Below are 24,374 nucleotides of genomic sequence, written 5' to 3'. Positions count from 1 at the left end.
GCGGCCTCTGGTGGTAGGCCTGTGGTGGTTGTGGCGTTCGGCGTTCAGCTCTGAAGCGCAAGAGTCCATGTTCAATCTTTTCAACGGTGACCACCGTCGTTAGGAGTCTGGGTGCAAAAAAAGCTTGTGACCACTGACAAATAGCAGTCGCAACGATTTGTTTCCGTGAAGCGATACATTGAGAATCACGGGGAACATTGGTAAACACTCTAAAGGCCCGAATGCGCGAGTAAGGCAGATTGCGAAGAAAGGATGTGTGACGTTTCCAAAAAGAGGACTCTTTGTTCGTCATTCATGTTATACGTGCACATTTTCCTTTCGGCTGGTTGTGTTGTCATTGGGAAATTGCTCGTTAACACACCCATAGGTGCGCTCTATGCTTATCAGTGTAGTCTTTTTGTTTCATTTCGCGGTGCTTTCCTTCCGATCTGCTCGGGCGACTGTCGCGTTTTTGCACGGTCTCGTAGTTTTTGTTCTATAGTCTCTTAAGGAGAGCATAAAGGCTGGCAAAACAATTACGGAAAACAATTACGAAGGGCACTTAACACTACTTCGGTGCTTTGAATGCAAAGGCATTTTTTTTTCATGTTTATTTCGCTTTGAATTTTTTTTCTCCCAATAATGACGCACCTATCCATTAGCATACAGTCCTAAGGCAACGCATATTCTAGGTCCACCTTTCTTCACCAAGAGGGAATTCTTTTTTGCATGGCCTATGCGTTGCGTGGTGGCCTCCCAGTCTGAAAGTCTTGGGCTCATTTCCCCGCACCTTCGTAAGAAATTTTCCTTGATGTTACGGTGACGTCCTCTGGAATTTTTGGGACCACTGCTGCTGGCCAACACCGACGCCATGTTTCGTCGCGATGAGCCTTCCTCGCCTCTAGAGGCGACGGCGGCCAGTGCAAGGCTCGCTGTTCTCAGTGGGAGACAAGTTCACCGCATACAAAAGTTCAGGGGGAGCACTTAGGTCGCCTTACGTGCAGCAAGGCGAAAGCCTTTTTGGGCCATCCTGCTGAGCTCTCCGCAACTCTTCCGATTCTTCATTGTGTGCATTTGTTTGGTGTTTTGTTCTCTATAACCGATTTCGAGTTACGACGTACTACGCATTCATTATATCCGGCGTGTTCGTTATGACAGGTTTGGAGTTACGACGCACAACTTCGTTATATCCAGTGTGTTCGTTATAACCGATAGCTACGACATAATTCCTTCATAGTCAGTCTATACAGCGCAAGATGGCAAATCATTTGACATAACTTTGAATGTTCTACGTCAGCTAGTACGGCGGTAATGGACGTTTGAAATTTCAAGAAGTGATGGTTTGGGGAACCCTAGATTGTCGGTGCGAATCCTTACGATGCGCTACGCTTTGGTTCGGCAAGTAAACTTATGCTCCGCAACGCGCGCTGAATCATTTACCACTTAGAACATTCTACGCCAGTTAGGTGGCCCAAGGTCTGTGTACCAATGGTACCACCCACTGGTCCCACTTGAACTCCTCGCACACTGGAGTATTATAGGGGCACCAAGGTATCGTACCATACTGACAAGTTCGCGCAGACGAACACGCTGGCGAGACATGAGACAATAAAGGCTTCCGCCTTATTAACGCGCAGGTGTGAACGCAGCACGCTGGACCAGCTGAAAGCGTATGACTACCCTCTGTGTTGACACGGGAACATGGCATGCAGGGTGCGCAACAGAGCCTGGAAAATCTGTTAAACGCGAACGAGCGTGGCCGGCCTACATCTGCCTATTCTGGTCTGGCAGATTTATGGACTCATATCTAACACATGTGGAAAGGGGAATGAGGGGCTCGTTGTAAATATGACAGAAGCCAACAGGCACAGAAACCAAGGGGCACAGGGGATTTTTTTTTAATTTATTTATTTATTTTGTGGTGTTGATCAATTTAGAATATGTCATCGCTTAAAGCTAATTGATTAGAAAAGCAGAAGAAAAAACAACCACATGCCGCCGGTGGGATCCGAACCCACGACCTCCGAATTACGCGTCCGGTGCTCTACCGCTGAGCTACGGCGACGGCTGTCGAACCTTCTGCTTTCGGGGGTATTTATGTTTACAAGTAACCTAACCTTGAGAGTGTTCATCAGCGCCACCCATGTTCATAAGCGGCGGACGTAGAACGTCCCGAGTTACCCCAGCTGTGACGTAGAACGTCATCGAACGGAGAGGGTGGAAGCTGTGTGAGAACCCTCTTATGCTTCCTATGGCATCAAGGCTGCCAGAATCGAGGCTCTCGCCAAACAAGTAAGCAAACAAGGTAGGGGAATGAGGGGCTCGTTGTAAATATGACAGAATCCAACAGCCACAGAAACCAAGGGGCACAGGAGATATTTTTTCAATTAATTCATTTATTTTGTGGTGTTGATCAATTTAGAATATGTCATCGCTTAAAGCTAATTGATTAGAAAAGCAGAAGAAAAAACAACTGGTTTCTGTGGCTGTTGGCTTCTGTCACATGTGGAAAGAGCCATTTTTGAAAACGATTTTTTGAACGAAATTTTTAGAGCGTTAGGTCAACTACTCGTATTACTCAAATTCGCGTTAGTGTGAAACACAAGGCCATTCAAGTGGGACCAGCGGGCGGTACCATTGGTGTACAATTGAGGACCACCTAACACCTGGAGTAGAGTGTTCGGACTGGTATGAAACGATTCAGCGCGTTACGGAGCATAAGATTACTAGTCGAATAAAAGCATAGCCTATCATGAGGATTAGCAACGACGACTTCTGGCTGGCCAAACTATCACCTCTTGAAACTTAAGCGTCCATTATTTTAAACTGAAACATACATTACAATAGGGCTTACCTCACAGTGCGCACTATAGCTCTGGCAAGTCAACTTTTTATAACTAACCTTGAACGAAATAGCAAGCTGCATACATTCAGCAGATCACCTCACGCTGGTGGCTGTTAAAACAGAGTTCCCGAGCGGAGCTTATAGCTGTTTTTCGCGCACTTAGAAAGCGCAAACGGTGTCTGTACTGTAAAAACCTCGTTTCTAGTAATCGTTAAAACACACGCTGACGTCTTTGAGAGAGACCTCCGTAGTCTGGCCGTCTGGCTGAATGTCAATCCTGGCAACGCTTATATCCATGCCGATTACACCAGCAGTCAAGGACATTATAAATACTAAGCGTGTTTTCGTGACCTTTCTGACTTGGCCATTGTTGTTGTTGCTAGTGGCTGTTTGTTGGCAATAAAAAATAAAAAATGGAATGAACAGATTTTGCTAGCCGTCGCATCTGACATCGAAACCTGGAGCACCTGACCTGCGGCTAGAGGTAATAAAAAATAACATGGTGTCAGGGAGGGGACCGAAACAAAGAAATAAGGGGTGGGGGGAGCGATAGAAGGAAGGATAGGGGTACCCGACTGCGTTTTCCTCGGTGCCGCTTCTTCTAACCAAGCTTTCTTGCGACGCGATGATGCAGGTCTGCTGGCGGCGCCCCACCCCTACACTCCGTCGGTGGAACACGCCTTCGGCGGAGCGGGTCGTCTGGAATGCAAGCGTCGCGTGCCATACAGCAGGCATCTTTCCAGTTCAGGCCTGCAAGCGGCATTTGGTGAGTGAGAGCTGCCGTTTTCCGGGGGATAATGCGCGACAGGAACTGTGCCGTGGGCCTTTTAGGAAAGGCATGTACTCATCAGCGAAGGGGCTCCAGAATATTCCTCAGAGGCAGTAAAACATCTTCCCATATTTACCTTTTATTAGAATTCGAGAAGGAAAATACTTTTATTCCAGCCGAGTTCTAAGTCGCGGTTAAGAAGACAGCTTCCTTCGCTAAGGCCCATCTTTCATCTGTCGAGTGCGAGGGACGCGAAGCTCTGCTGGGGTTAGGGGGCACTTTAGGAAAACGAGAGAGAATTTAAAGCGTCACAAGACCAGAGAATGTGTTCTGTATCTACCCTGATCTCCGGACAGTTTGAACAGAGAGCTGTATCATACGGCTGCTGACCCGAAACATGCGGGTTCGACCGAGACCGCAACGGTAGAATTTCGATGGAGGCAAAATTACAGAGGTGCTGTGCGATGTCAGTGCACGTTAAAGAAACCCAGGGGGTCGAAATTTCCGGAGCCCTTCACTACGGCGTCCCTCATAGCTCGAGTCGCTTCGGGACGTTAAACCCCATAAACTAAACTAAACCATCCCAAGTTGCACAGCAATGATGGAATGAGGAAGGAGAGTGTCAGTACTCAGCGAAGGATGTGTGCTTGTTCTTTCGGTCGGGGTAAGTTCGGTCGGGGTAGTAAGATCGTGCGGGGTTTTCCACGATGATCTGGTAGCGTTCAGCTATTTGCTGTTCTTCCGCTCATTTTCCTCGGTCCCGTGATGACTAGGTATCCGACGCAAGGTGATTGTAGTGTTGTGGTTGTGTTTATGGTATTCCATTAATATATCGTGTAGATTAGATTCCAGTATAGTCTGCGCTCGATATTGAGAACGGCCTTGCTTATAGATATTGATGCTATTGTTCTGCTATTTACCGAGTAGAGGGGCTCCATGGATCACATGTAGACTCATGTGAGTTGGCAGAATTGGAACACCAGCCGAGTAGATGATCGGTTTTACCGGCCAATACTGCACACGTGTTTGACACCATAGTGACCGTCGTGTATATCCTTGTACAGTAGATGAATGTCTCTCCGCTATGGTTCTTTGGTTGGGCCTCTTGTCGACCTTCGCGGAAGCGTCGTGTCATATTTTTGCGCGGTACCTGAGGGCCTTGACTAGTCGCGCTTAGCTAGGAGGGGACATATGCGCCGAGTTTTTAATCTTCCGGGGGTGGGGTGCTTACTTATTGCTCTCTCTCTTATTCATTCCCCCTCCCCCTCCTTCGGCCTTGTTCCTTGGCAAGAGATATTTAGTTATTTTATTCTCATGATACAGAGGACTTTACAGAATTGCAGAGCGGAGTGGCGATTCACAGCAGCTTAGAAGATAAACAGTAAAGCGGCCAAGTACTGATGCTTGAACCCAGAACCAAGTGGTACAGTAGAGGAATCAGCGTCATTGATGCTGACAAATTCAACACGAGAAGGAAATCCACGCTTCTAGTTCAGAACTGCAGGGTCATTGTTCAGCACACTTCGTTTTTGGAATAATAGCAGTGAGTTATTAACTTTATCGAATCCTTTAGCAAAGTCAAGAAATACGGAGTAAGATGAAAAAGAGGAGTCCAAATAGAAGTGCTAGTCGTAAGTGAAGTTGTTGAATATCAGAAGAGAAAAAACTTTTAACAAGATGTGCAAATATATGTACCATTATTTTGCACGCTACTTATCTCAAAGTTATGGGACAATAGATAGATGGATACTTTTTACCTCCGGCTTTATGTACTGATATGACCACAGCAGTACGGCAGTTCAGTAGTAAACTATGATGATACGATTTTGAGAATATGCACTTCATGATCATAGAACTGAACTCAGCATTCCGTTTAAATTTCCCATTTGAACCATCAATGAAGGTGAATGAACCCTGTTCTTTTGAGGGTGTCGCATCCCTAGAAACAAGAGCACCATCTGGTCATATTATCGGAGAAAGTTTTTAGCACACCGCTATGTGGGAGTCATTGATTTAAACTATAAGGGGGTCGACCCACGCCGGCTTCATGGAGCGGTCTGAGTGCACCTTCAAGTTTTGTAGTTTGTGTTTGCGTTGGACTTAGGTACCGAGCGGGCTACAAGAGTCTGCTATATACAAAAGTGCGGTGACGATCTGCACGGCAAGTTCTTCTCGTTGGTAAATTGGATTTTGAAGAATGTACCTGTCTCCCATATTTTGGTGGACACCTAAACCGCGCCGTAACAGGAATGGAGGAAGATGGTAGTGAACGAAGACACCGTATTCACTAGATGCGCCTTTGTTCATTCCAAACCATCGAGCTGGCGTGGTGGAGGGGTTAGTGCGCGCCTCTCACACTCCGGAGACCCTGGTTCGTTCCCCAACTCGACCAATTTCCTACTCGGTTTTATTTATCTGGTCTGACTAGAAAGGTTAGTTACGCTAATTCGCTAATTAAGCAATTAACTAAACTCAGTCACACTTACCTGGAGCATCACTATATGATTCCTTTAATTGGTTGCATCGTTACTAGCTAAAGTGTAATTAGCCCCGTTTGAAATTCGCGCACTGTGACGTCAAGACCATTTCGACCAATGGAAACAAGGTTTGCATAGCCACTTCGGCCACTCGAGGTCTCGCTTTGGCTATCGGAGTATTGCGTCGTAACAAAAAGTTGCGCAAAACATAACTGGATAACTGATTCTTATTATTAGAAGCTCATGGCGGTGCTGTCCTGTTCATCCGATCCCCATTGTTGTACAGGTGTTCCTTTAGGCAGAACAGCCAGCCCCACTTGGCTGCCCTGCCGGCAGGGGAGGACACAGGTGAGCACCGGCTCCCCCTCTTCTGTTTGCAAGTTTCTGGGCTCACAAGCGGCTTAGAGGACAACTCTGTCCAAGCTTTGTTCCTGGCAGAAATCCTTTCTGTGGCTCTACGTTCTGTGGCTCTACTTGGGTATGTTTTCCTGCAGCAGAATTGGATGAAGTTAGATTTAAACTTCTTTTCTTGTCACTCGTTAAATTTTTTTTACCCTCGACTCGGTTCATTCAATAATAGCTGCAAATCGTTCTGTGTTTAGTAGCTTGCAATAAAAGTACTTGGGATCACGTGGGGCATTCAAAAACTGCGGCATGATTGCTTCTTGTCAATTTTTCATCATTTCCGGCTCTTGGGGCAGGTGAGCTATAGAGACCCGGGAATTTAGACGACGCAGCAGCAATTAGTGTTTGTGCGCATCACATGAACTTGAATTTTCTTGCACCTCACAGCCACCATTGGGTTGTTTTAATTGAATTTTCTTCAAATCAGTTCGAGGAGGCTCAAAAAGTTCTCTGCGCGTAGCTGCGAACCAGAGTTCCTGCCTTCAGCTGAAGTCAAGCTAAATACTTCTTGATTCGGTTCGGGTTCGTTCGCTGCACCGCGATTGTCTTCCAAGGCAGGTGATGATGATGATGATGATGATAATAGCTTGTTTTGCTCGACTAAGACTCTACGCGTTAATTGAATGCGACTTCCTTCTTTGAAGCAGGGTTTCCGATTTTATTACGAATACTTTAGGTCAGCTGCCCTCGGCTTCGAATTTAAAAAAAAAAAATAGGAATAGCAGTCATACAGTACAGGTAGTGTGTTCTTCTCCGCGGGCAAGAAGACTGGGACTGGCAAAAGCCGGTGCCGCGCAGTTCTCCACCGGCTAGAAAAAAGAACTCCGCGGGATGATGGAATTGCATAATCAGGCCTGAGATGCAGCCTGATCTCGATGACCAGAACTGACAACGCACTTCCTCACTAGAACAGGATTTGGTCACCCTGGTGTAGTACTTGGGCACAACCTGCTTTGTGACCAAACCGGTTAACCCCCCGGACATAAGTCCCCAGCGGCTGCGGAGCAACTGACTTAGGCGGCGGTCAGATCTCTGACGCAGCACAGTGTGGCAGGAAACTATGGGTGGGGACAGGCCGCCATTGGAAACCTTAGCTGGCAACCTTTAACGTTAGAACCTTATCTAGTCAGACTTGTCTAGCAGTGCTATGCGAGGAACTACCGGCTATTAGATGGGACGTCATAGAGCCTAATGAGGTTAGGAGGACAGGTGAGGCGTACAAACTGCGGGATGGGCACGTTTTGTGCTTTCACGGATTAGCGGACAGCCGATAACTAGGTGTGGGAATCATCATCAGTCTGAACATAACTGGCAAAAGAGAAGAATTCAGTAGTATTAATGCGAGGATGGCAGTTATCGTAATGAGGCTTAATAGGTACAAACTGTAGATGGCAGAGGCCTACGCGCCTACATAGCCATGGTGACCAGATAGTCGAGAGCTCTATAAGACATGGAACCGGCAATAAGGAAAGTATAAGCGCAGTACACTGTGCTGGTGGGCGACTTCAGTGCCAAGGTAGGGAAGAAGCAGGCTAGTGACCAGAAGACAGTAGGCGACTGTGGCATAGACGCGAGGAATAGCAGGGCGGAGTGCGCAGAGAGTTCGCAGAGAGAAATAATTTCCGGTCCCTCACCTTGTATAAAGAAGGCAGTGCTGTAATGCGCACTGGGATCGCGCAGCAGACGGGTGCCCTTTGTATTTCGTCTCCATCGAAAAGCGGCCGCTGAGGTCGGTTTCGAACACGGGTACTGCGGGTCAGTAGACGAGCAGCTTCCCTGCTTAAACTACCATTTGTAAGTGGCGGAAAAGAACGCGTGGTGATTTCTCTGTTTATTCAAGTGCGAGCCCTGTATATATACATGATGACACTCATTGTTACTTCTATGTTCCGTGTAGCCCGTTAAAGAAGTACTTTCCTAATATAGAGGGTGTTTCACCGACGAATTAATAATTGTAAAGAGTACGATTTTTAACAGCCGTGCTGTTTAAGCCGCAGGTTGTTCTGTTAGTCGAGCGCAGCGGTGGCTGTGTTCGCGGTAATGAGGTCACGCATGGACGCCTGGCGCCCCCTGTGGGAGAAGACAACTTTTGTTACTGGTGGGGGTGGGGGGGTAGTATGGACGACAGCTGATAGAAATGACGAGTTTAGTCACGGTTAACTTAGTCGAACCAAACTCAAACAGTATCGCTGTGTCATCAGTCTTACACGAGACGAGAGTGTAAGCTGCCCTACATATTTTTTTTGTGTGTTAAGAGCGCTGTGTGCGGCATAGCTTTGCCATTGGTGGTGTTCACAAGAGTACAGCTAAGACGTGTTAAACATACAGTTAACTTCTGCTGTTCGACACCTCATTTATTGACACAGGTTTGTAGCCTAGCCTAAGTAACACTGGTATTACTTTTCACTCTCGTTACCGCTGCAGCGCAACGGCTTATGGGGCGGCACACAGGCGAAGCCTAAACCAGTGGGGTCGGAGAGCACTAGCCACGCCTTCGAGTACACGTCACTCAGCGGCGCGGTTGTAACGTGCTCTTTCCAGAACGCCCGGGTGCGAGTGGCGATTGGGCGGAGACTGCATATTGCTTGTATTTTCTCTGCGGTCTGCTATTATGGAAGATTTCTGCCTTTTCTAACATCTGATAATCTCTTTGCCAATAGTATGTGCGAGTATTTTGTCACTACTTTAGATCAGATGCGGGTTCATTGTAGTTATCAGTGTAAAATGTTGATGTGTATGAGTATCATTTTCCTTCTATTGCCGTTAGTTATCCAAGCGTTGAAGCTTCATAATAATCTTTATGGCACAGAAACAAAAAGCGGGAAGCCATACTGCGCCAAGATAGCCACTTTCACTTGGAGATGTACGGACAGTCAGGAGGTTCCCTGCAATTTTGACGCTGTCGCTGGACCTCCCGTACTTGCCTACCACTACTCTCAGGTTTAAGCGTACAACGTTGAATCAAGTACGCGACCGAAGATTGTGTTTGGCGGTAAGAGCTAGTGAATGAGTCGGACTGCCGATTGGCTGTCAATGCTTCACAGGACAATATCTGAAAACAATTACTCTGCGACTCAGCTTCGTGGTGACGTCATTATTTCACGCGAACGTCTGCCACAAGATCTCTGGGCACGTGGGGAAGCAGGGAAGTTCAAAGCTGACGCTGTAGGGCAAAATAAAGGAGCTTAAACTTTGCGAATTTCAGCCCAGAAAACAAGCTCGGGTACATACGCGCTGATTTTTTTTCTCTAAACGAATAGACAGCGCAGAAGCGTTATTTCCGCTCCCTATTAACAATACGGATCTATGCACTTCCTTTGTTTGTCGTGATCATCCCTGACCGTTTATTTCGTGTCAATTTTCAGGGCGCCTGCTTCTGTCTTTCGTCACGCTCACGACTTCCCCTAGCAGCATAAGGCGACAGTTGGGCCGCTATAGGCCGCGGGGCCACCGTGAACGTCGGCAGTGCTTCCATCACATGGGTGTTGCTGGGACGCCAACGCTCGTCCCACCTGGGTCATCCTGGGACTGGAAGCAATGGGAAGCTTTCGCAGGTGAGGCGAAGGAGCACCGCCTCCTGAGTTGAGCAAATTGCCGGCACGTGCGCTGCGATGCAGTCCTTGTTGTAGAGCGCGTTAAACACAGCCGCAGAAATACTGATGGAGCGCTGGGTTCAAGTGCTTGGCTTCGCTTAGTCTTGGGGAGCTCGCTCGGAAGCCCGTGTATTCTGTCTGGGCTCTTTTCTATCTTTTCGTCTAACTTTTACTCTTCATCCAAGATAATGTTCTTTCCGCCAGCCTGCGTTCCGTACCACAGCACACTTCAGCAGTTCTGTCTGTCGAATACGTATTTCACGTTCGAGGAGAACGTCTCTAAACAGGTTCACGGAATGGTGTCTCTTGCGCAGACCCCTCGGAGTTGCAGCCACCACTAGGAGAGGAGTAGCAATGCATGTTCGAAACTCAGTAAAATATTCAGAGTAACAGATAACGTTCTGAAGCGCCCTGCAAAAGATGGTTCTACAGTAATTTTAATAATGAGGTGTAAACAGGGGACCTTGCCTGTGGCAGCTTACGGAATAGTCTTGCGTCTCTTGTCATTACCGCGGCTGAGCGCTATTCCGTGTCACATTGCATGCAGGCGCCTGTTCCGGTCTCCCGTCAGGCTCGGGCACTGCACGCTGCCGCAGGCAATGGAGGGGGACCGGGATGAGCACAACGAGCTCCGGCCGTGCCTTCGTCACGTGGGTGTGGGCCGCGACGCCGACGCAGGTCCCGACCCGCCCTCGTATGGCCGCAGCACGCTGGGGCGGAGGAGGGGATTGTGGCCCAGGTGAGGAGGAAGAGTAGCAGGTCTGATGCCATATATCTTGCGCCCGTGAATGGGCCGTGCCCTTCGATGACGTCGTAGTTAGTTATGAAGCAAAAAGATTCCTCCGCTTTCGAGTGTCCCAGGCAGTCCCGAGGGTCTGGGTGCACTCCATACAGGAGAGGATACTGTATACAAGTTTCCCTCGCTTCCGATTTCTCGGCCGCTGCTTGAGAAGGCGGACTGCTGAGCCAAAGTAAACGGGTTCTATCTCGGCTGCGGCGGCAGCGTTTAAGGCAGGCGAAACTCGAAAAGCGCCTGCATGCTGCGCTGTGTCGCCTGATGAACTCTAGGAGGTCTAAATTTTAGTCCGAAAGCACTAATCCGGAGGTTCAAAGCCTAACAAAACGGGCAATTGTCGACGTATGCCCGCATAGAAAAAAAAGAAGCCATTTCGACGATGTCTGGTGCGAACAAAATGGTGCCTCAGCCAGAATCAGTGATGGAAATGCTGTGTATGGCAATGGCACATCTAAAATTCCATTTTGCGCATGGCCCTTCAGGGTAAGGACGCGAGCACACGGTATGTCGCATGAGGCATGTCTCAGATATTGTTAGGACACCCGAAATTTGCCTTTGGAATAACCTTTGCTGATTCGGCGTGCCGGTGAATATGGGTGTGTCCAGGTGAAATACAGGCTTGACCTACTATAAAAATGTAATTTGCCAATCGGGCCCACTTCCAAAAGCTTCGAAATTAACTGAACCCATGTTAGGAACCGAGCTGGGGCACCCCCAAGATTTGGGCGGCCCACCTCAAAATTTCGGAAATGTAGTTGGCCCTGTGCGTTCGCAAAATATTTCGCGCTTAGCAATACTGAACTGCGAGACATCTTTTTTTTTTCATTCATGCTGCCACGCTCTACTATGTTACGTTTTTGTGTGACTCGCTCTGTTTGTCACACCGCCATGCAAGCGATGTAAAACGAAGGGGCGCATGCAAGAAGAAAAAAAATCACAAACGAACTTAAAACGAAGGGGCGCATGCAAGAAGAAAAAAAAATCACAAACTAGCTTACTAAAAAGTGAGCTATTTGCTCTTTATCATGCGCGTTTTTCGGCTGTTTTTCTTATACTGCGTGGTCATGTACTAACTAAACTAATGCTTAAAGCACTTAACTCATCCTTGGGAATATACATGCAAAGACGCCTTGGATAGCGAGGAAACCGTTGTGGAGTGCACCGAAGTAGTTTGATAGGACTTTCAACATCCGTAGAAGTGCCAGTGGTATATATATAAGGGGTCCTGACTGCTGAAACGACAGAACCTGAACACTTCACTTCCATCTGATGCGAAATATGCGCACAACACCTACTTAGCTTTGCGAAGTTCTTGTTTCCTCTGCTCCGAAAGTTGTATCTTTAGGACGTGTAAATGATGGAATGTAACTGACGCTTTAAATTGAAATGTACAACGTCCGCTGAACCACAAATAGACGGGTAAGTAGAAGAATTGCGAGGACACTTTGGCAACTAAAGTGTTGAGAGTCGAAAGCCCGAGGACACTATGACTGACGAGTTCCGGTGCATGTGACGTCACACCGTTCCCGTAGCTATATTGATGCCCAAATTATACATCTTTCAGGGATCTTGAGTGTTAATTACGCTTAATTACACATTTTTCCTCCAATGCGGTGGCTCAGTGGTTATGGAGTTCAGGACCCGAAAGACGGCTGAAATTCGATGAAGGTGAAATTCCACAAGCCCGTGCACTGTGCGATCTCTGCACATCAAAGAACCCCGGGTGGTCGAATTTTCCAGAGCCCTTCACTACGGCGTCCCTCATAGCCTGAGTTGCTTTGGGACGTTAAACACCAATAAAACAGACCAAACATTTTTTCATCTAATTTGACAAAAATCCTACCTTTTCCGACCATTCTGTGACAATTTTCACTATGCCATGACGACTTCCGGTGAATGTGACGTCGCGCCGTTCCCGTTGCTAGATATCGACGTCCGCGCTATTTCGATGCAATTTCGACAATTTCGCGTGTAATTAATTACTCTACAGTAACTAAACACGGTCTGCCGGTTTGTCTGCGTCGTTGCGCTGTTGGCCTTCAATTTACACGGTGTCTAGGCTCATTTTTTACTCCTGTGTCTGAAGCAACCATCGGTTTTCTATCTTTTTTAGTACCCGAGTTAAACGCTTGTGACACGCTTTGTAAATGGACCGACGACAGTATCAGCAATTAAAGGTTTTCGCCTTAATACCAGTTAGAGAGTTCTATACCCTATAATGTAGGGAAATCTGGTGGTTTATATCATATAAACAGCGCACTACAAGGCAGGACGCAATACGCACTCCTGTTCGTCCTCTTTTCTTATATTGCACTGTTTACATGACAAATGGAATGATTGCTTGAAGCCTTTTGCAGAGAAACGAGTGGTTAGAGGCACTAGCTGGATCCTCCTCCTATTTTCTCGCGATTTCTCGTGGTGTGGACGTACCAACGGACAAGCATTCGGAACTAAGAGCAGGCAAAAACATAGCCGCTTAGCGCATTGATGCCTTTAAAATTCGGATTCTGCTCCGCAATGCGCTGTACTTGGGGAAAGCTGTCGCAGCCCTCCTGACTGTCCTTTTGACGACGCGTAAAACCGGCAGCAAACAGAGACCTGAATATCTTGTGCCAACCTGGGTTGCCACAATGCGCACTCACGTGATGGCACTTGGTCACTTGAGCGGATGTTGACTGTGTACACTTACGTAGTCAAAATCCGCCGGGACGGGCTCCTTATCGAACCCGGCAACCAAAAATTTGTTGTTTCTACCTTAGGTTGATCTTAAAGATTTTGACATTGTTCTTTCCGCTTCTCGGAGCGAGATACGTCGTCTGTGTTCACTGCGCCGTGTGAAGCACGTCGTAGTTCCGAAGATTCCCCGAAATATCCATGCACAGCTGTTTTTCTATTTCGGTTTCATTGAAACACCGCGAACAAAACCGTGACTTCGATCTCGGTAGCAGACTTAGCCATTGTTAACGATTATCATCAGTAAGACGAACATGATATGGTGCGCATATATGAGCCCGAGAATGTGGTATCGAATACTGCGCATTCCTGCGGAGGCGAAATGCGAAAGCGGGTGCGTCCTTTAGGATCTCAGTGCAACTTGGAGAACCTTATGGGCGCCCCCTGAAAAGCTTGGAAAAGACTACTGCTCCAAAAAAGACATAACGAGCTGGAGTTTGTTTGGAAGTAGGAGCACACCGTCTGTATGTGTAGTTGGCACCATGAATAGCCGATATTTTTGCTTATAAGTTTTTGTTCAATGGACCCTGAAATGATTTTGGTCATTATCTAATGTGATAGATCCGCTGTCTGCGTTAGTATTCAAATCAAGTTTAAAACCTATGCGTGGACTGGACATATTCAAAAAAAAAATTAATAATTGCTGCCCGCAACAGATTAGTGAGGCATGTCACCGGGCGTTGTAAACCATGCTTACTCTGATGACATGAATGGGCAGTCAGGAGAGGAGATTGGGCATCCCGAAATGACGTGGGCGGGATAAGGCGCGGCGTCGTCCCAGGATGTCCCGGCCTCTATGGGTTTATGTTGGAGAAGGGGAGCATGATTTTTAATAGCCGATATATTCGGTGTTAATTGAAGCTATGGCTTCTACATTTTTAGCGCTGCAGTGATGAGGGATGGAATAATTCAGGGGGCACTTTGGCCCTCTAAAGTGCTGTAAGGCGAAAGCGTTTCCTGGCGCACTGTTTGTTTTTGTTTACTTTTTATTTTTCGTATTTCGTTTTTCTGATTTTTTTGCTCCTTTTATTCTTTTTCCTTGTTTTTATTTTTATTTTCATATATTTATTTTGTTTTTATTTCTGTTTATTTTCTTGTTTTTTTATTTTTCCTTTTTTGACTTTATTCCTTTTATTTAATTTATGAAACCCATGCATTCACTAGATGCGCCTTTATTAGCCGCCGCGGTGGCTCAGTGGCTATGGTGCTCGGCTGCTGTCCCGAAAGACGCGGGTTCGATCCCGGCCGCGGCGGTTGAATTTCTTTGGAGGAGAAATTCGAGGCCCGTGCACTGTGCGATGTCAGTGCACGTTAAAGAACCCCAGGTGGTCGAAATTTCCGGAGCCCTCCACTACGGCGTCTCTCATAGCCTTAGTCGCTTTGGGACGTTAAACCCCATAAACCAAACCTAAACCATCATGCTCGAACCTTGAGCCTTCGTGGCGGACTGGTAGAGTCTCCGCTTCAAATGCCAAAGGCCCTGGTTCGATTCCCACCCTCGGCGCAGTTTCTTTCTAAGCTGTGACGCCGAAAGGCGGACAAATCTGCCGACACGGCTGCCGACGCGTCTGCTAACGACAGTATGAGGCATTAAAGGCTTTCGACTTAAAATTTTAGTGACATCGTGTATCTTATTGTGCGATGTCAGCTAGTGCGCGTTTCAGAACCCCAGGTGGTCTAAACTTCAAGAACCCTTCACTACGGCGTCCCTCATAGCCTGAATTGCTTTGCGACGTTAAACCCCCATAAACCTTCGTATTTGCAGGCTAGCTCTCGGTGCTTTCGATGTGGAGGTTCGGCGAAATCGGTCGTCGCAGCCCAGATGAGGATTTTCCAGACTTAAGCTCCGGCAGCCAAGAAAGGTTGGTACCTGTCTTCGATGCACTTCCTAAGAATCGCGGAACGCCGTTGTACGAATACTTTGCAGACTCTCGGAGACTCCTTGGGGCTATTCATATAGATACGGGCACACAACCGACAGTCAGCGTGAGGAGAAATCGGGGTCGTTTCGAGTGAGTGAGTGAAAAACATTTATTGCTCCAAAAATCAAGTTTTAGCGGTGGGCCGATGTCTTCATGTCTTCGGCCTCTTCACAAGGTCGGCGCCCCTATTCCAGGGCACCGCTGAGTCTTGCTGCTTCGCAGGCGTGCTGCACCAGTGCCCTTTGGGCCGTGAGCTCGCTGCTGGTCAGCAGGCCCTCCCATTGTTCCGCATTCGGGTCATTTAGCTTGTGAAATGCTCTGTTACGTTCGCATTCCCATGTGATGTGATATAGCGTGGGGGTTGCTCCGCACCACGGACATGTGTCCCTGTATTGTGTAGGGAACATCTTATGCAGTATGTGTAAATTGTGGAAAGTCCCTGCTTGCAGTCTCCGCCAGCAGACCGCCTCGTGCTGTGTTAATGATGTGTGGGGTGGTGGGTATTTGAATCTCCGCCCTCTGTGGTAGTTTAATATTTCTGCATACGTTGGTTCCACCGTCATGGGGTCCTCGAGGGTTTCTGACTGCCCTGCTCGGCTCGTGATCTCGCGAACTAGGCTGTCTACCCTCGAGTTACGCTCTATCCCGGTGCGTGCCGTTATCCTGAAAATCCTGTGTCTTAAGGTCTTATTTGGAAGCTTTGCTTCGAGGAGGATGCTCAGCGCTTCCTTGCTTATTTTGCCCTGTATGTAGTTCCTGCATGCTGCTTTGGAGTCTGTTAGGATTATCAAAGACTTGTTCCTACGGTAACCTTCGGCCGCCGCTAGAGCTACGGCAGCTTCCTCCCCCTCCGTTACCGTACAGTTTCTTAATGTCGCGCTGCTAACTGGTTCCCCCATGTGGTCTACCACTGCTGCAACGACTCGGAACTTTCTGGTCCTGTGGTCCCATGGATAGAGGGCCGCGTCTGTGTATACTGTGTTTTCCATTGTGGCTAGGTTCCGCTTCACATAGTCTGCCCTGGCCTGCCTGACACTGGCTGATGTCCAGTGTCTGGCGGACCTCATCTGGAATGCTAGCTGTTCTATCTACGATCCCTTCTACGTTGTGCCCTAATCTCTTTAGGAGCTTGCGGCCGGTGGCTTTCTGCTGGAGCCTGGCTATTTGCGCACTTAGCTGGGCTTCCGTTAGTTCTTCGAATGTGTTGTTTAGGCCCATTTGTAGCAGCTTTTCATTTCATGTTTCTTGGCAGGTGGAGTGCCGTCTTGTACGCCATTCTTAGCAGCGCCTCCGTCTGTTCTTTGTCTTCCTTGGTCATGCGGTGGTATGGCAACGAGTACGTGACTCTGCTGACTATCAGGCTTCTGACGAGCTTGATCGTGTCGTTTTCTTTCATCCCACTTCTGTTCTGTGATACCCTCTTTATCATGCGGCTTATTTGTTCTGTTGACTTCATGAGTACGCTAATTGTGTAGGTACATCTCCTGCTTCCTTGGATCCACATGCCCAGGATGCGTATCATATCCCTTTCTGGTATATTTTGGCCTTCTAACTTTACTGTCAGTTCCTCCTTGGTAGGGTTGGACCCTACCCTAAGAAGTTCCGACTTTTCCGTGGAGCAGACTAGGCCCCTTTCCCTCACGTACTCTTCTACACACGTTGCTGCTTCTTGCAGTCTCTCTTGCTTTTGTCCTAGCGAGCCTCGATTCACCCAGACCGTAATGTCGTCGGCGTACATCACGTGCTGGATGCCATCGATCTTGCTGAGTCTTCTGGCCAGTCCGATCATTGCAAGGTTGAAAAGCACTGGTGAGATTACGGATCCTTGCGGCGTGCCCTTACGTGCGGTGGTAAAGGTGTCGCTTCGCAGGTCTCCCAATCCCACTGTCGCTGTGCGTTCTGACAGGAAGGATCTTACGTAGTCGTGGGTTCTTCTTCCGCAGTTGGCGTTGTTTAGGCCTTCCATAATGGCCTCGTGGCTAACATTGTCGAAGGCCCCTTTGATGTCCAGGGCCATGATAATGTTTTCGCCAGTTCTAGGTGCCGTGTCTATGATCTCTTCCTTGATCTGCAGCAGGACGTCTTGCGTCGACAGGTTCGCCCGGAAGCCGAACATGCTGTGCGGGTACTGTTCTTTGTCCTCCAGGTATCGTTGGATTCGCCTGGTGACGATTCTTTCGTACAATTTGCCAAGGCACGACGTAAGGGAAATGGGTCTCAGGTTCTCAATCTGAAGCTTCTTGCCGGGTTTGGGTATCATAACCACGACAGCGTGCTTCCATTCCTTCGGCACCACTCCCTCTACCCACAGCATGTTGAGGTGCGCCGTGAGCTGGTCGTTCATTACCACTAGACACGCAACACCAGACATCATCATGTTACAGGAGACTAACATAACACCCACCCTGAGGGTCTATACATGCCAGGAAAGCGGACGCACCGCCACCCTCATCAGCAACAGGCTGGTCACCATAGCACACAAGGAAATTGAGGGCACACAGAACATGTAATAACAGATTATACCCAAAAAGAAACACAAGGCCAAAAGCACTTTCATAGTTAACCTTTACAGCCCCCCCAGACAAAGGGATGGCGATTTTAGCAAGCTTTTTTCGGAGGCAAATAAGCTAGCTAAGACGAACACCTTAATAATCGCAGGTGACTTTAACGCAAGGAGCTCGAGCTGGGGATACCAAAAAACTAAGAAAAAGGGGCAGCAGATATGCGTAGCAGCAGAAAACATAGACTGCGACCTCCTAACGGATGAAAACCAACCAACTAGGCGAGGTAACAGTGTGAGTCCAGATACTTGCCCTGACCTCACCTTTATTAAGGGAGCAAAGCAGGCCGAGTGGGAAAATCTGCTGGAAGACCTTGGCAGTGGCCACTACATTCTAAGAACGACAATCGAAGCAGACAACGTAAAGAAGAAGATCGGAACGGCCCACCTTACTAACTGGGACGCCTTCCGCAAGCACAGCGAACGGCTAAAAAGGGAAATCACTTCCATAGAGGAGTGGAGCCAACAGCTGAAACAAATACAAGAACTCTATACAAAGGAAATAGAACAGAACAAGCACCGGAGGTGGACAGGCGACTACTCGGGCTATGGGAGGCAAGACGCGGGCTCACCAAACGCTGGAAAAAACAAAAGCTAAACAGAAAACTCAAAAAGAAGATTGCGGAAATCACGATGAAGGCAGAGGAGTATGCGACGCAACTGGCCAGGCAGGGATGGCAGCAGTTCAGCAGCTCATTGAACGGCACGCTCAGCACGGCCAAGATGTGGCGCATACTCAAGGCCCTCATGGACCCAACCAAGACAAAAGCAGAAAGTGGCAAGGCAATTGATTCAGAAATTGGCCTACCAGTACGAAGGATCGGATGAAGAACTGCTAGAAGCAGTCCGCATCAAATGCTACGGCAAGGACAACCCCCAGGGCTACAACGGGGAGTACCAAGGAGCAGAAAATCCCGCAATGGACAGGCCGATCACAAGAAAGGAAGTCCAGGCGGCGATAAGCGCGACAACAAGAAATACAGCAGCCGGCGCAGACAAGATCAAGAACGCCTTGATCCGCAACCTCAGCGACGGGGTTGTTTCGAAAAACAAGAACTGCTGCAACTGGCTATTGCTTTTCCGCTATATACAAGAGTAGACTCGACACGCCATATCTGTAACCGAACCCCAGCATATACTGGAATTTTCGCACAGTTATGTCACCAATTATTAAAAAGTCTTTTTGAGTCAGAGGAGCACATATGTCGGCATAGCATTATTGTCGGTGTAGGACAACAGAATACAGCTAAGACGTGCTAGCTAGCGAGATGAAATCAAATCAAAACTTTATTTTTCATGTATGGGAGGTACGGGAAAGGGTTGCGGGAAAAACCCTGTCCTTTGGCAGCTTTACTGGCCCGCTGACTGAGTTATTTTGGTTGACTAACGATGAAAACATGATTTTCCACTCGTTTTCTTAGCTTCCTTTTCTATTGAAAGGCTCGCAGACAGCAGTAACTACTGTCCTGATCCCTTTTGAGTAGGGGTGTGCGAATATTCGAAATTTTCGAATATACTTCGAATACTATATTTTTAGTAATCGTATTCGATTCGAAATCCAAGTATTCGTGTTGTTTCGAATACTCGACACGACGCAAATATTCGTATCTAGCCGAATATTCTATTGCGAGCACCAGCGTTCATTTCGGTCCGCAAGTCCTATCGACAGAGACATAACAACATGGCGGCGCCCAGAGCAATGCGTAACGTTGGGCCATGCAGTAGCTGACTGCGCTGGTGAGCTTCTTTGTGGCTATACCTGCGAAGCTGGTATAGTCAAGGCTGTGCACGAAATACCTCGCAATACGTGCTAGTTCAGTGCAAATTGAGAGGGCATTTTCTTTGGCTGGAGAAGTCGTTTCAGCTAGAAGGGAACTACTTCTGCCTGACCATGTGGGGCAGCCGGTTTTCCTTCACGACAACCTTTTATGTTCGTCCCAGCAACGCGCTTTTGTGCTTATGGCAAGCTAGCCTTGATCAATGCTGTGTACTAGCCATCTTCTCTGATATTTCCACTCTTCTAAGAACAATGTTCGAGACTTCGATACTTTTTGTGCAGCCACACGCACCTTTTGTGCTCATTTCATCACTGATAGTTGAACTGTGGTGTTTTTGGGTGCTCAAATAAATGTTTTGTAGTGGTTAAATGCGTTTGTCCTTGATTATTCGATATTCGGAACCAAGTATTCGTATTCGATTCGTATTCGAAAAATTTCATATTCGCACACCCCTACTTTTGAGACTTCAGAAAATGTCATCCTCCTGACCGCTGTAGGTGCACGGACGCGGGAAGGAATAAGTTAAAATTAAGCACTGTCGGGATGAGACTGCTCTGTGAGTTAATTGCGTTATTTATACTAAGAGCCGCTTCTCGCAAAATCGAAACTTTGTGGGGTCCCGCGTGCAGCAAGGAGCAGCCGAAGTTGTACATGGTGTTGGAGGAGCTTTATGAGCATACGTTGACGAGATTTATATACGGGGTGTTTCAACTAAGATTTTGCGAAATTCTAAAAAAAAATAGGGTTTTTATTTAGAACGCTTTTCTCGGCGTAGCATTGTCAGCAGTGTAGTACATCGGAATACAGCTAAGACGTGCTAACTAGCAGGCTGGTTAACTAATATTGAATAGATAACTTTTTAGCTTACTGTTCGGCTCCATCATCTGTTAGGCTCCTTAATTGCTGAGAGGCGTGTACCCGCCTTGGCCTGCCAAAGGTGCATGAGATGGGAATCCATTGCGTCTGCAAGCGGTTCCTCTGGGAGGGGCGAGTCTCGGCGTGGACGTCACGCTGGAGTTGGTCGGTCCAAGTAGCTATGTCTGATATGCTGTCTAGAGTAGGAGCTGTTCGGGAGGTGCGGAATGAGTCCCACTTCGTGCTGGTAGCACCACGAGGGGGTCTGCGTGTTTGGCCTGATTGTAGGACAGTCTCGATAATGTAGTGAACACTATCCAGATTCTCCTGGATGTTGCACCACGCAGCGTGAGGGACGTATAGCCCACAGTAATTGATGTCCATATTTAGAATTTTGAAAACAACAAAAAAATTTTGAAAACGGCCGCCGGGGTGGCTCAGTGGCTATGGTGCTCGGCTGCTGACCCGAAAGACGCGGGTTCGATCCCGGCTGCGGCGGCTGGAATTTCTTTGGAAAAGAAATTCTAGAGGCCCGTGTACTGTGCGATGTCAGTGCTCGTTAAAGAACCCCAGGTGGTCGAAATTTCCGGAGCCCTCCACTACGGCGTCTCTCATAGCCTTAGTCGCTTTGGGACGTTAAACCCCATAAACCAACCAACCAGAATTTCGAAAACGCGGTTACCCTCGGCGCTGTGGTTCAACAAATTCTGGCTACATCGCGCCAAATAGCCTTTGCTGAAAGTAACCAGGCTGCATGGTTTGCCTTTCATTCGTGTAGTAGAGCCCTCATGGCTTGCCTAAAGGTCAAAACTTTTTTGAAGGTGAGGACAGGGGTTATCCTTACCATGCAGAGATTTAGAGCTTGAGGGCTGCCATAATAGCTTTAATATACGACTGAGAATCAAACCGTGCAGCCTGGTCACTTTACCGTACATGCGCACTTAGGAAGCTTGCAGGCAGAGCAACATCTCCAGGGCACGTAACTAGTCGAAATGGCCAAAGATAGTAGGGCCACAGCGCCGAGGGTACCCGCGTTTTCTAAACTCTAGAAACTGATTTGGATATTACCTATGGTGGGCTACACACACCACAATAACTGAGAAATCTAGCAGTAATAGTTAAAATGCTAACTATCAATATTACTTAACCGGCCTGCTAGTTAGCACGACTTAGCTGAATCCTGATGTACTACACCGCAGGCAATGGTACGCCGAAAAAGCGCTGCAATTAAAAAAGCCTACTTTACAGAACTGTGTAAAGCCTAAGGTGAAACACCCTGTATATATCGCAGTGAAAATACGGAGGTTCACTTCAGGCCGCCGCGGTGGCTCAGTGGCTATGGTGCTCGGCTGCTGACCCGAAAGACGCGGGTTCGATCCCGGCCGCGGCGGCTGGAATTTCTTTGGAGGAGAAATTCTAGAGGCCCGTGTGCTGTGCGATGTCAGTGCACGTTAAAGAACCCCAGGTGGTCGAAATTTCCGGAGCCCTTCACTACGGCGTCTCTCATAGCCTCAGTCGCTTTGGGACGTTAAACCCCATAAACCATAAACCAGGTTCACTTCAAGATTTACCTTTTGCAGTTTGGCTTGTGTGCAAGCCCACAGGATTGTGTGGAATGCAAACGTCGCGTGCGGATGACCCAGAGAGTGAGGCACTCCCACCGCCTTCGTTACACTACAGGGTGAGTGATCACTGTCAAATGAGGAGGGAACTGCCGGAGCCTCTGGTGGTTGAGGTGTTCGGTGTTCAGCTCTGAAGCGCAAGAGTCCATGTTCAATCTTTTCAACGGTGACCACCATTGTTATCAGTCTGGGTGCAAAAAAGCGCGTGTGCACTGACAAATAGCAGTCGCAACGATTTATTTCCGTGAAGCGATGCACTGAGAATCGCGGGAAACGTTGGTAAACACTCTGAAGGCCCGAATGCGCGAATAAGGACTCTGTGTTCTTCATTCATGCTATCGTGCACATTTTCCTTTCGGCTGGTTGTGTTGTCATTGTGAAACTGCTCGTTAACACACACCCATAGGTGTGCTCTATCCCTATCAGTGTAGTGTTTTGTTTTAATCGGCGGTGCTTTGTTTCCGATCTGCTCGGGCGACTATCTCTTTTTTGCACGGTTTAGCAGTTTTTGTTCTATAGTCTCTTAAGGAGAGCATAAAGGCTCGGACGTGTAAAATTTGCGCATTCTATGTGAAAACAATTACGGAGGGCACTTACCACTACATAGGCGCTTTTAATGCAAGGACAATTTTATGCGATTTCTATTTAACTTTGAATTTTTTTCGCCTAATAATGACGCACCTACCCGTTGCGATACAGTCGTAAGGCAGCGCATATTCTGGGTCCACCTTTCTTCGCCAAGAGGAAACTCTTTTTTGCATGGCCTATAGGTTGCGCGCTAGCCTCTCAGTCCGAAAGTCTTGGTCTCATTTCCCCGAACCTTCGCAAAAAATTTCCTTTGATGCCATGGTGACGTCATCCGGGGTTATTCGGGCCACTGCTGATGGCCAACGCCGACGCCATGTTTCGTCGCGGTGAGCCTTCCCTCTCCTCGAGAGGCGTCGGCGGCCAGCGCAAGGCTCACTCTTCTGAGTGGGAGACGAGTTCACCGTATACAAAATTTCAGGGGGAGCATTCAAGTCACCTCACGTGCAGCAAGGCTTAAAAAAGCCTTTGTGCCATCATGCTGAGCTCTCTTAAGCGCTTCCGATTCTTCATTGTGTGCATTTGTTTGGCGTTTTGTTCGCTATAACCGATTTTTAGTTACGACATACTACACATGCGTTATATCCGGCGTATTTGTTATAAAAGGTTTTGAGTTACGACGTACAACTTCGTTATATCCGACGTGTTCGTTATAACCGATTGAGTTACGACATATTATTCCTTCATAGTCACTGTATACAGCGCAAGAAGACAAATCATTTGACACAACTTTGACTGTCCTACGTCAGTTAGTTTGGCGGTAATGGACGTTTGAAATTTCAAAAAATCATGGTTTGGGGAACCAAAGGTTAGAGCTGCTTTTCGCGCACTTAAAGCACAAGCGGCGTCTCAACTGTAAAAATCTCGGTTCTAGTAATCGTTCTAACACACGCTGACGTCTTTGAGAGACACCTCTGTAGTCTGGCCGTCTGGCTGGATGTCAATGCTGGCAGCGCTTATATCCATGCCGATTTCACCAGCAATCAAGGACATTATAAGTACTAAGCGTGTTTTCGTGACCTTTCTCTCTTGGCCATTGCTATTGTTGTTGTTAGTGGTTATTTATTAGTAATAAAAAATGAAAATGGAAGGAACAGATGTTGATAGCCGCGGCATCTGATATCGAAACCTCAAGCACATGAGTTGCGGCTGGAGGGAATAAAAAAAATACGGAGAGAGGGAGGGGACAGGAACAAGGAAATAAAGGGAGGGGGGGAGCGGTAGATGGAAGGATAGGGGTACCCAACTGCGTTTTTCTCGGTACCGCTTCTTCTAACCAAGCTTCCTTGCGACGCGATGATGCAGGTCTGCTGGCGGCACCACCGCTACACTCCGTCGATGGAACAAGCCTTCGGCGGAGCGGGGCGTCTGGAGTCGCCCGGGTCGTCCGGAATGCAAGCGTCGCGTGCCGAACAGCAGGCATCCTTCCAGTTCAGGCCTGCAAGCGGGATATGG

The 24,374-nt window shown here is 47.9% G+C and overlaps 1 protein-coding gene across 34 annotated transcripts in view; it reads left to right on the top strand.

The window, feature by feature from the left end:
- The window catches only part of LOC149347898 (uncharacterized), a 483,015-nt gene that overhangs the window by 206,925 nt on the left and 251,716 nt on the right, over nucleotides 1-24,374 (top strand). For 29 of the 34 annotated variants that reach the window (XR_016292691.1, XR_016292689.1, XR_016292688.1 and 26 more), the window contains one exon: nucleotides 24,225-24,373. Coding sequence is in view for 30 of the 34 variants with exons in the window: in XM_089587634.1 (XP_089443760.1) it covers nucleotides 24,225-24,373 (149 nt within the window). In the remaining 4 variants the exon portion in view is untranslated. Of the gene's footprint in view, nucleotides 1-3,458; nucleotides 3,591-6,356; nucleotides 6,419-9,840; nucleotides 10,030-10,615; nucleotides 10,808-22,292; nucleotides 22,394-24,224; nucleotide 24,374 lie in introns of all 34 variants that reach the window. The other 5 variants (XM_089587630.1, XM_089587629.1, XM_089587627.1 and 2 more) reach the window with 2 other exon arrangements.

The sequence above is a fragment of the Amblyomma mixtum genome, chromosome 4 (assembly GCF_055824585.1).
Source record: "Amblyomma mixtum isolate Tamu chromosome 4, ASM5582458v1, whole genome shotgun sequence".
Lineage (NCBI taxonomy): Eukaryota > Metazoa > Arthropoda > Arachnida > Ixodida > Ixodidae > Amblyomma > Amblyomma mixtum.
This window is presented reverse-complemented; position numbering and strand designations above follow the sequence as displayed.